This window comes from Ctenopharyngodon idella, chromosome 18 (genome assembly GCF_019924925.1).
Source record: "Ctenopharyngodon idella isolate HZGC_01 chromosome 18, HZGC01, whole genome shotgun sequence".
Classification (NCBI taxonomy): domain Eukaryota; kingdom Metazoa; phylum Chordata; class Actinopteri; order Cypriniformes; family Xenocyprididae; genus Ctenopharyngodon; species Ctenopharyngodon idella.
Window position 1 is genome coordinate 1,909,288 of NC_067237.1, and position 15,476 is coordinate 1,924,763.

The 15,476-nt window shown below is 34.4% G+C and overlaps 1 protein-coding gene across 3 annotated transcripts in view; it reads left to right on the forward strand.

Moving 5' to 3' along the window:
- The window catches only part of LOC127499793 (latent-transforming growth factor beta-binding protein 4), a 79,801-nt gene that overhangs the window by 60,393 nt on the left and 3,932 nt on the right, over window positions 1-15,476 (forward strand). For all 3 annotated transcript variants that reach the window (XM_051870393.1, XM_051870392.1, XM_051870395.1), the window contains 19 exons: window positions 186-299; window positions 397-516; window positions 598-717; window positions 805-924; window positions 1,645-1,764; window positions 1,928-2,047; window positions 3,896-4,015; window positions 4,095-4,214; window positions 6,445-6,570; window positions 6,746-6,871; window positions 7,518-7,640; window positions 9,488-9,619; window positions 9,686-9,811; window positions 11,254-11,397; window positions 12,685-12,936; window positions 13,872-13,943; window positions 14,040-14,168; window positions 14,263-14,406; window positions 15,107-15,259. In XM_051870393.1, the coding sequence (XP_051726353.1) occupies window positions 186-299; window positions 397-516; window positions 598-717; window positions 805-924; window positions 1,645-1,764; window positions 1,928-2,047; window positions 3,896-4,015; window positions 4,095-4,214; window positions 6,445-6,570; window positions 6,746-6,871; window positions 7,518-7,640; window positions 9,488-9,619; window positions 9,686-9,811; window positions 11,254-11,397; window positions 12,685-12,936; window positions 13,872-13,943; window positions 14,040-14,168; window positions 14,263-14,406; window positions 15,107-15,259 (2,481 nt within the window). The remainder of the gene's footprint in view (window positions 1-185; window positions 300-396; window positions 517-597; window positions 718-804; window positions 925-1,644; window positions 1,765-1,927; window positions 2,048-3,895; window positions 4,016-4,094; window positions 4,215-6,444; window positions 6,571-6,745; window positions 6,872-7,517; window positions 7,641-9,487; window positions 9,620-9,685; window positions 9,812-11,253; window positions 11,398-12,684; window positions 12,937-13,871; window positions 13,944-14,039; window positions 14,169-14,262; window positions 14,407-15,106; window positions 15,260-15,476) is intronic.

Sequence of the window (15,476 nt, forward strand, 5' to 3'; positions counted from 1 at the left end):
ACTTTAGTCTTTTGTTAAGAAACAGTCAAGTGTACTCTCTTTAAATACTCCGCAAGTACACATACGTGAGATTTGAAGTACACTACAAGTGCACATTCAATACAATTAAGCACATTTCTTTTTCACAAGGGTTATAAGGGTAAAGCTGAGCTTTTCGGGGTAACAAAAATCTTTCTTTCATTCAGATATTGATGAATGTCGTCGGTCCCCGTGTCCCGACGGCCGCTGTGAAAACACACCAGGCAGCTACAGATGCACGTGTCGAACCGGATACAGATTGCAGGCCAACACCTGTGTGGGTAAGATGAGTAAAATGCTTTTAAGTCACAATAATATACATTTAGATGCAAAGTATGATTGTGTCCATGTGTGCATGGATTGATATGTATGTTACAGATGTGAATGAGTGTGAGAACCCATTGCAGTGCCCCGGACAGGAGTGTGTGAACTCTCAGGGATCGTATAGGTGTGTGTCATGCAGACCTGGATTTGGCTTTAAAAATGGAGCATGCTCAGGTAATGATTAATTTCAACCCGCAAGTGATAACGTGTGAAATATGTACAGACCCTAAAAGAAGGATGTTGTTATCTGTCCAGATATTGACGAATGCCGTCAGACGCCTTCTCCTTGCTCGAATGGACTGTGTGAAAACACACTTGGCAGCTTCAGGTGTGTGTGCAGAACTGGGTACAGACTGCAGGGCGGCACCTGCACAGGTATGATTTTTCATATAAAACCAATTATGAAAAACTGAGGTTGAAATAAATATTGTAAGTAATATGTGTGTGTGCATGTGGACGCAGATGTGAATGAGTGTGAAGATCCATTACAGTGTCCTGGACAGGAGTGTGTGAACTCTCAGGGATCGTATAGGTGTGTTTCCTGCAGGCCTGGATTTAGCCTTAAAAATGGAGCATGCTCAGGTAACTACAACACATCTGTGGCCGGTTGTATAGATAGATAGATAGATAGATAGATAGATAGACTCAAATATTTAACAGCTTCAAATTTGATTAAGTTTGACTTAAAATTTTAAGGCAGAATTTTAAGGCAAAATTTATTTATTTTTCTCAAATTATATTTATGGTTTGATTCAAACCTTAAATTTTGATTTAATTTTAACCCAAAGACAAGTAAAAAGATTATTTATTATAAAGACCAGCATACTTAATCAATATATTTTCTTCAGACATAAGCCAGAATGTTACTTAATGTAGGTCAATATAATTATCAGGTTTATGTTCTGTTCTGTTAACTTTGACATTCTGCCTTGTTTCCATTAGTTCCTGTTTCCCTGCTCTGTTTAGTTTTGGTTTCCTTGCTCACTGATTATGTCCTTGTTTGTTAACAGTTACCCATATTTTCACCTGTGTCTAGTTTAGTGTCCTTTGTTCTACCTCTATGTTTCAGTTGTTCTTTGTCAGTTTAGTGTGCTTTGTGTTCCTGATCTCCTGCATGTATCTGATTGACCAAGATGATCTACCCGGTTGACTTCAGCCCCAACACTTGAAAGTCCAGTTGATTAACTACCTAAACCAGTTTATAACCAGCTGAAATGTATCTGAATCTGGTTTGAGCTGTAGTTTCCAGCAGAGAAAGCATGAAGCCTATTGTATAATGAACAAGTTGTTTATTTGTGTCAGATATTGACGAGTGTCGTCAGACTCCTGAGCTGTGTGTTAACGGCCGGTGTGAGAATAACGTGGGAAGTTACAGCTGTTTGTGTCGCCCTGGATTCAGACTGGAGGGAAACATCTGCAAAGGTATGAGCTTCATGACAGAACTGAGCAACATGTCCCTTGTGAAAAAGAAGAAGACTTCAGCATACTTTTAAAAAGAGTACTTAGTACAGAAATAAGTATGAACTGAATGTATGTTTTGGGAGACTTAATTGCATGTTAAATGAAAATTGCCTTTTTGTTCCAGATGTGAACGAATGTGAAAATGAGCTTCAGTGCCCAGGAAAAGAGTGCGTGAACTCGGTTGGTTCCTTCAAGTGTGTCTCCTGTCAGCCGGGCTTTGAGCTTCATGATGGACGCTGCCAAGGTATTACTTCATGTCAATCTACACACGTGCAGTTGACAATAACACGGATTAAATTAGGTTAAAAAAATAAATAAATAAAGGGGAAGTGTTTATTTCTTTCTTTCTTTAAGTCTTCATGCAATTATGAGACACAGTCACAGTCAACATTTATTTCTATAGCACGTTTAAAAACAACACAAGTTGACCAAAGTGCGTTGCACTATCAAAATTACCAAACAGACTTATATTGTGAGAGTCGCAATTCCTTTTATGTAACTAACGAGTGGCGGGAAATCTAGCAAAGAAAAACAGGAACTGAAGAAATACAAACTAAAAGTCCATAACTAAACTAAACTGAACATACAGTAACTGTGACAGGCAGATTTTTATTTTGTACTTATAGATTTTAATTGTTATTAAATTGAAATATATGAGTAAACTAATTCATACATTTAACTTAAGATTATCATGTAATCCCAATGTAAAATTATTATTAGTGGAAATTTAGCTAGCTATAACAAGCTAATTCAGAAAATGCTAATTTGCTAACATGTTAGCAATAGCATGGTATAACACTTGCTGAATGATTACAGCAATATAAAAATTTAACATGCTCTCAAACCAAGCCGCATGTGGACTCGTCACCATGATGGTAACTCTCCAAAAACCCACATTAACAGAAACTCTTCTACTAAATCTCACTACTAAATCTCCTACTGAACATTAATCTGGCACAAAAAAACATTATATAACACTTAATTTTAGCATTTGCTCTCCCCTTCGAGTGCCATAGGGAAAGCATTCTGGCTTTATCCAAATTAAAAGAAATGAGTTCATAAAACTCAAAACAATGAAACAGTTCAGTTTACTTAAAATATATCGGTTCTGTGAACTCAAAAGAAAAGCAAAGTGCTAAATACTTAATTTAACTGAACTAATTTGTTTAATTTAAGATTGTCCTACTCAAACCAATGCATTATTTTGAGTGTTAGGGTTTACAGTGTATTCTAGTCAATAAAATATCATAATTTTAAAATGCTATCGTATTTGGTACGTGTAACTTAAATTTATTGTAAATAATAATAATAATTTCATTCATTTCAACAAATTTATCGTCTATACAGATGCTGCATTCATTGCATCTTACATGTTTTCTTATTGACACGCCCCCAAACTCAGAAACTCAGGGCTTTTGTGTGCGTTCAACTCGTAAAAACCATCTTTCTGACTTGATCGCACCACTAAAACTTAGTCTGGTTAGACGCCATATTGAATTTAACGTGGATGAAAACGAGGCTGTGAGGGACAGACTTAAGGCTCAATAACTATAAAGATTACAATAATGATAACTATTAGCATCCACACCAACAGATGATATTGTTCTGTTTATTCTAAGCGTGCGCTGCAGCTTTGTCATCTGCCACTTTAAATGCTTGAGCTCTTTAAAGTCTGGTGAATTCTGATTGGCTGTCAATGTTTTTATCGTTCCTGAGTCTCTCCATCAGTGTCAACTCCGGTTTGAACAATGTAAGGCTGAACACCGTTACTGACAATCCTCATTTTGGCTGCGTGAGATTCTCCAGCTTTGTTGTTGTTGAGTGACCGAAGCGCGAGCTGTTAAAGCTCCGCCCTCTTCTGAAAAGGGGGGCGGGAGCAGCAGCTCATTTGCATTTAAAGGGACATACGCAAACGGTGTGTTTTTGCTCACACCCAAATAGAGGCAAATTTGACAAGCTATAATAAATGATCTGTGGGCTATTTTGAGCTGAAACTCCACAGACACATTCTGGGGACACCAGAGACTTATATTACATCTTGTAAAAGGGTCCGCTTTAATACATTTGTGCTGTCTCACTTGTGTGTTTTCAGACATAGACGAATGTAGTCAAAACCCGACACGCTGCACTAACGGCCAATGTAAAAACACTCCCGGCAGCTTCAGATGTGTGTGCGCCGTGGGCTTCCAGCTACAGGACGGCGCTTGCACGGGTAAAAGAGCACACAGGGTTGTCATTTCATCCTTTTATTTCACTTTATCTAATAAGCTTTTCATTTCTTTCTTTATTAGACATTGACGAGTGTTTGGACCCACTGCAGTGTCCCGGTCAGCAGTGCCTGAATTCTCCGGGCTCGTACAAGTGTGTCCCCTGCAGAGACGGGCACAGCATGCAGAACGGACGCTGCACAGGTTAGACGAGCTTAACCTCGAAATGCAGACCGCAACCACAGGCGTTTCCGACATCCGACTCACTGTGTCAGTTTTAATCTTCGTAAATACTTGTTGTGCATACTTTCAAGTCATCTTGAAGTTCTCTGAGTGCAAACAGCTGCTTCGTTGGCGGATCCATCTCGCCACAAAATAAAGGATGTAGTGCAGAAAGTTGGCTTTGGCAAATGAACCGCATCAAATGTGTCAGAGCTTCATTCTTCCAGGGAGAGGCTCACGGTCTCTCTATCGTCTTCCTTCCTTTCTCTCTCTTGATGAGGAGTGCAGTGTGAGAGGGGGCATATGGCCTACAGATGGCAGGACTCAAATCTCAGCCACGTGTTTGGGCACAATTATCTACATCCGCCTGGATTTTGTGTTTGTATAATGTGGATAGTGAGATGAAAGGTGGCCGGGTCGAGGGAGGGTTGGAAGGAAGAAGACTCAACACATCTGTCTCAAAACCCTTCACCTTCAAAATAATATTATATAAAATGATATGCAGACTACAGAAACAAACTAGCTTAAAAAATTAAATAAAAAATCTATTTTGATAAGTAATTTAAAAATATTTAAATAAAAATAAATCATGAAATGTCAGTAAAAATAATGAATGTATTTTCAAAAAATAAATAAAATGAGTTAATAAATAAACCATGAAATATTTCAGTAAATAAATAAGTAATAAAACATCATAAATAAATAAATAAAAAAATGTACATTTGATGCTGACATTTACAGTATTTATTGAGACATTTGATTATTTATTTGTTTTTCATTTTAGTGATACATGATTTTTTTAAAAACATATTTATATAATTTATTTAAAACAAATTTATTGACATTTCATAATTTTTTGTGGTTGCTGACACATTTCATGATGTATTTATTTTTTAAACATATTTATTTATTTATTTTATTGACACACTTCATGATTTATTTAAAACATTTATTATACTGACATTTCGTTATTTAAAAAAAAAACCAAATACACATTTATTCATTTTGTTGACATTTCATGATTTATTTATTTTTTAAACATATTTATTTATTTATTTTATTGACATTTCATTATTTATTTAAAACATTTATTTTATTGACACATTTTGTGATTTCTTTAAAATAAACATATTTATTTATTTTATTGACACATTTCATCATTAATTTTTTTAAACATTTATTTGTGGTTACTGGCACATTTCATGATTTTTTTATTTTTTTAAAACATATTTAATTATTTTATTGTCACATTTCATGATTTATTTAAAACATTTATTTTATTGACATTTTGTGATTTTTTTTTTTTTTTTTTTTTTAAATAAATATTTTGACACATTTCATTATTAAACATTTATGTGTGGTTACTGACACATTTCATGATGTATTTGTTTTTTTAAAACATTTATTTTATTGACATTTCATCATTTATTTATTTTTAAACATATTTATTTTATTGACACGATTTATTTATTTTTTAAAACATTTATTTATTCATTTTAACACATTTTATAATTTATTTAAAACATTTATTTTATTGACATTTCATGATTTTTAGAAAAAAAAACATATTTATTCATTTTATTGACATGATTCATTTATTTTTTTAAACATTTGTTTGTGGTTAATGACACATTTCATGATTTATTATTTTTTTAAAAACATATTTATTCATTTTAACACATTTTATCGTTTATTTAAAACATTTATTTTATTGACATTCATGATTTTTAGAAAAAAAAACATATTTATTCATTTTATTGACATGATTTATTTATTTTTTAAACATTTATTTGTGGCACATTTCATGATTTATTCATTTCATTAACACATTTCATTATTTATTTAAACCACAAATTTTACTGACACATTTTTTTTCAATTGACACTTTCAATGAAACATTTATTTATTACTATGGCACTCAAAATCCTCCACAGGCATTTTACATAATGTCTTAAAGACGGTGGCAAAAAGCAGCCTGCTTAATTCAGAGGGTCAAAGAAGATGGTTTAAAATGGTCATTAAAACTAAATTCTTGCAAAAACCTTGATTGACACTATAAGGAGGCTACAAGGAAGAAGATATGATGTTTGATGTTTAGCATGGCAGACAAAGCCCAGTTTCTGGCTTGCCAGACTCAAACACATTAATACAGGCACAGCTTTTATAGTTCTGCATCATCACAACCATCCCTTCCTGTTTGTTTTCCCTCCAGACATTGACGAATGTGAGAGTCCTCACATGTGTGGGCCGCAGAGCGCGTGTGTGAACACGGACGGGTCGTATCGCTGCGACTGCTTACCAGGATACAGAGCAGCTGGTCCGCGACGCCAGTGTCGAGGTCAGTCAGAATTCAGAGAAAATATTACATTAAATTCTCATTCAGTTCAAAGGAAGAAACCACTGACCGCACACTTCATACTCTCTCAGGCTGCTCAGAATATGCTGTTTTCAAATATGAGTTTGTTTTTAACTAATTTCTCCCACTATGGCATTCTGTCATCCGTCTGGCGCAGACATTAACGAGTGTCTGGAAGGAGATTTCTGCTTCCCGCGCGGAGAGTGTATGAACACAGAAGGCTCGTTTAAGTGCGTTTGCGCACTAGGCTACAAGAGCACCGTTAACGGGACGTCCTGCCAAGGTATGACACCAGACGTGATATATAGTGATATAATGAGACGTCACCAGACGTGATATAATTCATTTTACGTATAAAAGCTATAGTGTGATGAGTGCCTTTCTTACCGACCTTGGGTTTGGATTGTTTTCTGAATTCTTCAGTTGTCATTAGGGAGTTGTTTTAAAAGAAAATCTCTCAAATGTTTTAATTCTCGGATGAAACGATTCACATAACTGCATTACTCAAAAGCATGAAGTAAACATGTCTCCATTCGACACGTCCACCACACACCCTATTAGATAAAATCAAGATGCAGGATAATTACGCAGATAATGTGATAAAGGAAAACATCTGCACACTCCTACTCAGATACTGCAGTCAACCTGATTATATATCAGTTATTGTATGTATTGCATCATTTTGTCTTTGAAGAGCATATAGTTTTAATTGCCCCTATTATGCTATTTTAAAGGTTCCTAATTGTGTTTGACATCATATAATCAACATTATATCACATTTGGTCTTCCTGTTCCTGTAACTCCAGCTCAGCCTGTGTCGTTCAGGGCTGAGACACACTGTCAGGAGTACAAGTGTTTTGAGCCTGAGCCTTACTGATGGCTTCTGCTTGCGATGATGTCATGTGGTCTGTGTGCATGTGTGTTACCAGATGTGGACGAGTGCACTCAAGAGGGAGTTTGCCAGGACGGCCGCTGCAGCAACACCGAGGGATCGTTTCTGTGCCACTGCCAAACCGGCTTCACCACCAACCCAGAGAGAACAGCCTGCCTGGGTAAAAACTCACACGCACTCTCAATCACAAACACACACCAGCAACACTCACACACAACCATAAATGTTACTTGTATCACAACATCTTTGTTGATAATTCATACTGAAAAAATGTGTCATATAACTGCTTTTACAGCAGTTATATTAATTGCTTTGAATATAATTCTTATTTCTGTTTTACTTGTACTTCCTTAATTGACTGGACAACAAAATGATATTTAATAAAACTGCTCTCAGATTATGAAGTAAAATTAATCATATTTCTGGTTGTTAAACGATTGTGTTTTTTAACAATGACAACAGTATTGGGGACAATGATCCTTTAAATAAGATAAAATAAAATAATGAAATAAAAATAAAAATAATTAAATAAATAAAATTAAATAAAAAATAAAAATAAATAAAATATTAAAAAAATGAAATAATAATACAAATAAAATAAAATATTGAAATAATTTAAAAAATAAATAAATAAAATTAAATAAAAAAATAAATAATAATAAAATATTTTTAAAAAATAATAAAATAAAATAATGAAATATTTACAAAAAAATTAATAAAAATAAAGTACTAAAATGTTTTAAAAATAAAATAATAACATAAAATAATAATAAAAAAATAAAATAATGAAATATTTAAAAAAAAAAATTGAAAAATAAAATAAAATAAAAATAAAATATTAAAATAATAAAAAATGAAATAAAATAAAATAAAATAAAATAAAATAAAAAGCCCTGGTCAAGATAGATAAAAATAAGACAGGGAATTTGTTTCCTCATTTTACAATGTAGTTAAATCATGGCAATGTTATTATTATTATTATTATTATACATTTTATTTATAGGCGAGGAAGATTTATAAGACAGATAAAGTTGGGTGTCATCAGCATAACAATGGAAATGAATATCATATTTCCTAAAAATTATGCCAATTGGTAAAAGATAGATAAGAAACAAAAGAGGTCCCAAGACAGAGCCCTGTGGAACACCAGTGACAACATAAGTGGGTTTTGATTTAAACTGTTTAAGTTGTACAAATTAAATGCGGTCTGTGAGATAGGAACGGAACCAGTTTAAAGCCATACCAGAAATTCCAATAGATTCCAATCTGCTTAAGAGTATGGACATGTTGTACTAATTTGATCCTTCACTTTAATTTGGAAACCTAAAAAGTGGCCACAAGTTAATAAGTCATGGAAATGATTTTTTTTTTTAGCAATATCTATTTTTCCAACTGCAAATGAAACAAAATGATATAAAATAAAATGTTATATATATAAATTACAGAGGCCCGCTTATGACATCGGGGAAAAAAAAACAAGATATCGCCACAATTTAACTAAATTAAAAATTAGGGAAATAATTAGCACAACATGGCCATGATTTAATGAAAACATAGAAATTATTTCTTTATTTGTGACCACAATATCTATTTTTTCTTCTGCATGACATGTAATAAAATATTAAATAAAACATGTAAGGAATAACTGACGATGGACTGTTGAATTATTAAAAATAATGATTTATTTTAACATTTGTCTGGTTATTGTCCTTAAAATGCTCTTGTGTGTAGAACTAATTTGATTCTCACTTTTGTTGTCACATTTTTTATAACCTTATAACTCGCAATTAAGAGTTTATATCACACACTTCTGACTTTATAACTAGAATTATTGTTTTTAGATCGTTTAAAGCTTTATTTGTGATTAAAATGTGATGTTAATAGAAAAAGCACCCATACGGAGAGCACAAAAACAGCAGAAGTCTCAGTCTGTCACAAGCGATGATATCACACATGGATGAGTGTGTATGTAGGGCAGAACTCAGCTGAAGCTGTTTCCTCCTGCAGATGTGAACGAGTGTTTGGACTCAGAGGGGGTTTTGTGTGGATCGCAGCGCTGTGAGAACACCATTGGCTCTTTCCGCTGTGTGGCGTCCTGCGAGCCTGGATACCACATCACAGCCACAGGAGAGTGTGTGGGTAAGTGTTACACAAATCACTCAAAACATAACAAGACACAGAATGACAACAGAGTCTCTCTCGCAGACATCAACGAGTGTGCCAATGAGACGGTGTGTGGACTCCACGCCTTCTGCCAGAATCTGATTGGCACGTATCAGTGTTTGTGCGACCAGGGATACGAGTCCACAGGCGATGGACAGATGTGTGTGGGTGAGTTGAGTGTCTGTAGAACCCTTGTGAAAAAGAAGTGCACTTTAGCATACTTATATAAAGAGTACTTACTATGGAAATAATACACTTCAAAATAATATACTTACTTAAGCACACTTTTAAAAAGAGCACTTATTATGGAAATAATATACTTTAAAATAATAATGAATGTAATAAAAACTGAATGTAATGTTTTTGGACACTTAATTGCATGTTATTTACAATTAAATGAAAATGTATTATAGTTAAAATGTATATTAAATGCAATTAGTTAAACATAAGAGTGCTTAAGTAGGGCTTAAGTCCTAAAAGAGTTTACCCTTGTAAAAAAGAAGTGCACTTTAGCATACTTTTAAAAAGAGCACTTACTATAGAAATAATACACTTCAAAATAATATACTTACTTAAGTACACTTTTAAAAAGAGCACTTATTATGAAAATAATATACTTTAAAATAATATGCTTAAGTGCGAACTGAATGTAATGTTTCCAGACACTTAATTGCATGTTATTTATGGTTAAATGAAAATGTATTATAGTTAAAATTTATATTAAATGCAATTAGTTAAACGTAAGAGAGCTTAAGTAGGGCTTAAGTCCTAAAAGAGTTTACCCTTGTGAAAAAGAAGTGCACTTTAGTATACTTTTATAAAGAGTACTTATTATGGAAATAATATACTTTAAAATAATATACTTAAGTGTGAACTTGGACACTTAATTGCATGTTATTAACATGTTATTAAATTCAAGTTTATTATAGTTTCTATTTATATTAAATGCAATTAGTTGAACTTAAGAGTGCTTAAGTAAACCACTTAAGTAGGACTTCAGTACATCTTTCTATGTAATTTCTAAAATATACTTTAATGTAATTTCTATTGAAACTGGTCATGTATTTAAATTTATTTGTAATCACACATTTGTAATGATGAAGTTGCAATTTAGAACATTATAATATATTAACATTAAATGTAATTAAAATTATAATCAAGTACTTTACATGTGCTTTAGTATGTTAGTCAACACTTCTTTAAAACATGACAAAAGATCATTAAAACATAATGATTTAAAATGTCCTCTAAAGTAAAACTTTTAATTTGACATTATTACAAAGTGTACTTAAGTGTGTTAAGAAATGTATTCATGAAAGTACACTTAATTGTACTTAAAGAGAGTACATTAAAGGCATAGTTTACCCAAAAATGAAAATTTTATCATTACTTACTCACCCTCAAGTTGTTCCAAACCTGTATGAGACTTTCTTCTGTTGAACACAATGTAAACTATCCCTTTAATATCATAATATCTGCACGTACCCCTAAGATTTAATGTACACTACAAGTAAGCACACTTCTTTTTCACAATCAGAAAGTTCAGTTTATTAGAAGAAACTGTGTTTTGTTCCCCTCTATTAAACCGCTCCGTGTCTCTTTCTATGCAGACATAAACGAGTGTGAGACGATGCAGGGTGTTTGCGGATCTGCACACTGCTGGAATGTCGAGGGATCGTTCACGTGCGAGTGTGAGAACGGACAGGAGGAATTTGACCCGCTCACAAGGCAGTGTGTGAACAGAGAGAGCGCAGGTAACACAAACTCACACACAACTCTACTGTACCTCAAGCAGGAACATAGTAACTCTGTTTCAGTGCTGCCCTCTACTGGCAATACTAGAACACCTGCTAATAATAATAATGGTGAAAATAATAACAGTATTAATAAGTTTACTTTATATTGCTGCCATAAAGGTGCTTTACAAAGCATGAACATAATAAAACCATACAAACCAAACAATATAACAACAAACACAATGCCTCTGCTCCAAAAACTAGTCAGCTGCTTGACTTCTGCTGCCTACATAGGAAGCAACCTTATGAGTGATCGATTTGTAACAGCAATTCTGTGTTGTGCAAATAATGATTCTCGTGCAAAGAGATCCACATGCAAATATTGGATAAATAATCTACTTTTAGATAGACTGAACTTTAGTGGTACCTTTTGTTATTGAAAGAATATTATCCCTTGTGAACACACTTTTAAAAATACTACTTTTTAAAGATATATATACTTAATTGCAAAACTGACACTTAATGGAATGTTAATTGCAATAAATTGGTGTTTAAACTTTGTTAAATTCAATTAGTTGAACTTAAGAGTGCTTTTTGACCCACTGAAGTACATCTTTATATGTCATTTCAAAATTACTTCTATTGTCTTTGAATATGGTTAAAGTGTACTGCTGAATGTACTGACAAGAATTTATGATAAACTAAAAATTTGTAATGATGAAGTTGTAATTTGGTACATTTTAAAATAACTTTAAATGCAATAGGAAATCACACACTACAGTTAAAATGATAATCAAGTACTTTACATGTGCTTTAGTATGTTAGTCAACACATCAAAATAAGTGTCCTTCTTTAAAACATGACCAAAATATTAATACGTAATGGTTTAAATGTACTTAGACATTATTACGAAGTGCACTTTTTAAAAGTGTACTTAAGTGTGTTAAGAAACAGTCATGAAAGTGTATCTCTGTAAGTGCACTTAAGTTGCCGTTGATTTCATTAATATTATATTATCTGCAAGTACAGTTTTTTTAAATATACTTTTAAGATTTTAAGTATACACTACAAGTTCACATTCAATACAATTAAGCGCATTTCTTATTTATAAGGGATTTTTGAAAATTGTGAATTCTTGAGTTCTGAAAGCTTAATGATACTTATATTAAACCAGAATTCTTTATTTCAAAAGATCAAGGAAAAATAGATTTTTTTTTTTCCTGATTGGACCCCTTTGAATTTTTTCCAGTTTAAAGTTACATCATATATTGTACTTCAGGACTGATGTGTGTGGATTTACTGCAGGTCGACTGAGCCTGTCCGGCGGAGCTTCCTCTTCCTCATCCGGCCGTGGTTCTGGTGGGTCCTCTGGGTCGGTGTCTGGCTCTCTGCCGCAAACTCGGCCCGGAGAAATAAAAGAGTGTTACTACGGCGTATCCGAGCCGTACTCGTGCAAGATCTTGTCTCAAAACACGACGCTGCAGGAGTGCTGCTGTACGGCCGGACAGGGCTGGGGCCTCCTGTGTCAGTATGACATCTGCCCCGAAGCTGGAACAGGTGAACACACACACATTAACACTGGAGAAAGGCTTCATCAAAAACAAGTGCACTTTAGCATACTTTTTAAGGATTAGTTCACTTCAGAATTAAAATGTCCTGATAATTTACTCACCCCCATGTCATCCAAGATGTTTATGTCTTTCTTTCTTCAGTCGAAAAGAAATGAAGGTTTTTGAGGAAAACATTCCAGGATTTTTCTCCATATAGTGGACTTCACTGGGGTTCAACGGGTTGAAGGTCCAAATGTCAGTTTCAGTGCAGCTTCAAAGAGCTCTACATGATCCCAGACGAGGAATAAGAGTCTTATCTAGAGAAACCATCGGACATTTTCTAAAAAAAGTAACATTTATATACTTTTTAACCACAAATGCTCATCTTGCACTGCTCTGTGATGCGCCGCGCATTACGTAATCACGTTGGAAAGGTCACGCGTGACGTAGGCGGAAGTATCGATCCAGTGTTTACAAAGCGAATGTGCAAAGACTAAGTCAAACGACCTTTACAAAAAAAGGTAAAACAACGAAAAGAAAATGAGATGGAGGTTTTTGCTCTAATGTGGTACTTCCGCCTACGTCATGCATGACCTTTCCAACGTGATTACGTAATGCGTGGCGCATCACAGACCAGTGTAAGACGAGCATTTGTGGTTAAAAAGTATATAAATTAAATTTTTTTAGAAAATGACTGATGTTTTCACTGGATAAGACTCTTATTCCTTGTCTGGGATCGTTTGAAGCTGCACTGAAACTGACATTTGGACCTTCAACCCGTTGAACCCCAGTGAAGTCCACTATATGGAGAAAAATCCTGGAATATTTTCCTCAAAAAGTTTTTTTTAAATATACTTTTAAGATTTGAAGTACACTACAAGTGCACATTCAATACAATTAAGCACACCTCTTTTCCCCCATCATCAATAACTCTCCTTTTAGCCGAATTCCAGACGTTGTGTCCCAGCGGAAGAGGGTACGTTACCATGGAAACGGGAGCATTCAGCTACAAGGGTAAAACAAATGCACGGACAGACAAATACATCCCATAAGTCTCTCAGTATTGTTGTTTCTAATCCGAGTGTGGTTGTCTGCTTGACCCCCGGACAGATGTGGATGAGTGTAAGCTGTTTTATCCGGAGGTGTGTAAAGGCGGTGTGTGTGTCAACAACATTCCCGGCTACGCCTGTTACTGTTCCAGCGGATTCTACTACGACACGGATCTGCTGGAGTGCATCGGTCAGCTCTCAAAACGCTCTGGACACAGACTCATTGCAAGATGCTAGATCAGTAGACAGTGATGTTGTGACTCTGTGTCTGTGTGTTTCTGCAGATAATGATGAATGTCAAAGTGAGGATACCTGTACAGGTGGTTTGTGTGTAAATACACTGGGAACGTTTTACTGTACGTGTGAGTCTCCTCTAGTGTTGGATGACACGCAGCGCAACTGCGTCAATGCAAGTGGACTCACTGAGGGTAAGAGATGCAAAAATACACTCCAACACCAACTTTACTGAGAGTAGATTACAGAAAATTTAGTAGCCACTAGCCTTTGATGCCGGCTCTGTGACTATTTTTATTTTAAAATATATTTTTGTACTTTTGAAAACGGAATTATATTTTATTGTACTACTATACATTTTTATTGTATATTTTTAAATAAATTACAGCCTTTGTTAAAGAGTTTAATTCTAAAGGGATTTTTCAGCCAAAAATAAACCCGCATGTCGTTCCAAACGCATAAGAATTTCATTTTCATTTGAGGAGACCTATAATACCACTTTACATAACATACATAATATAAGTCTCTGGTGTCCCCAGAATGTGTCTGTGAAGTTTTAGCTCAAAATACTCCACAGATCATTTATTATAGCTTGCCACACACACGTCAGTATGACTTGACTTTTATTTGTTTTAAACCTTATTGGTTGTTGTGGAAGCGTAAACATGCTTGTGTGATGCAAATTTGAGCTTCCGTTTATTTAAAAATATCTTCATTTGTGTTTCCAAGATGAATGAAAGTCTTTTGAGTCGGGAACAACATGAGAATTTTCATTTTTGGATGAACTGTCCCTTTAGGAATGCAAAGAAAAAAATTGTTGCCAGATGTGTTAAATGACAACTTTAAGAGCATTTTAATGAATATCTGCTGTCTTTCTTTCTATGCTTTTCTCAGATGAGAACTTAAACTTCTGTTGGCGTCACGTCACAGCTAGTCTGGTGTGTCAGAGTCCTTTGTTAGGAACTCAGCTGACCTTTACTGAGTGCTGTTGTATGTTTGGTGAGGCTTGGGGTCTGCAGTGTGCCCTCTGCCCCCGCAGAGATGAAGGTATACACACACACACACACACACACACACACACACACACACACACACACACACACATTCAGAACTGGATTGACAAAGCCTTTTAAATTTAGTTCAGCTTTTGAATTTTGATTTAATTTAACAATAATAATAAATTGAACAGACAGTGGAAGAACATGTCATCTCTTAGAATGCTCTAAAGTCTTCAAAAATCAAGCCAAAACACATTAAATCAGGC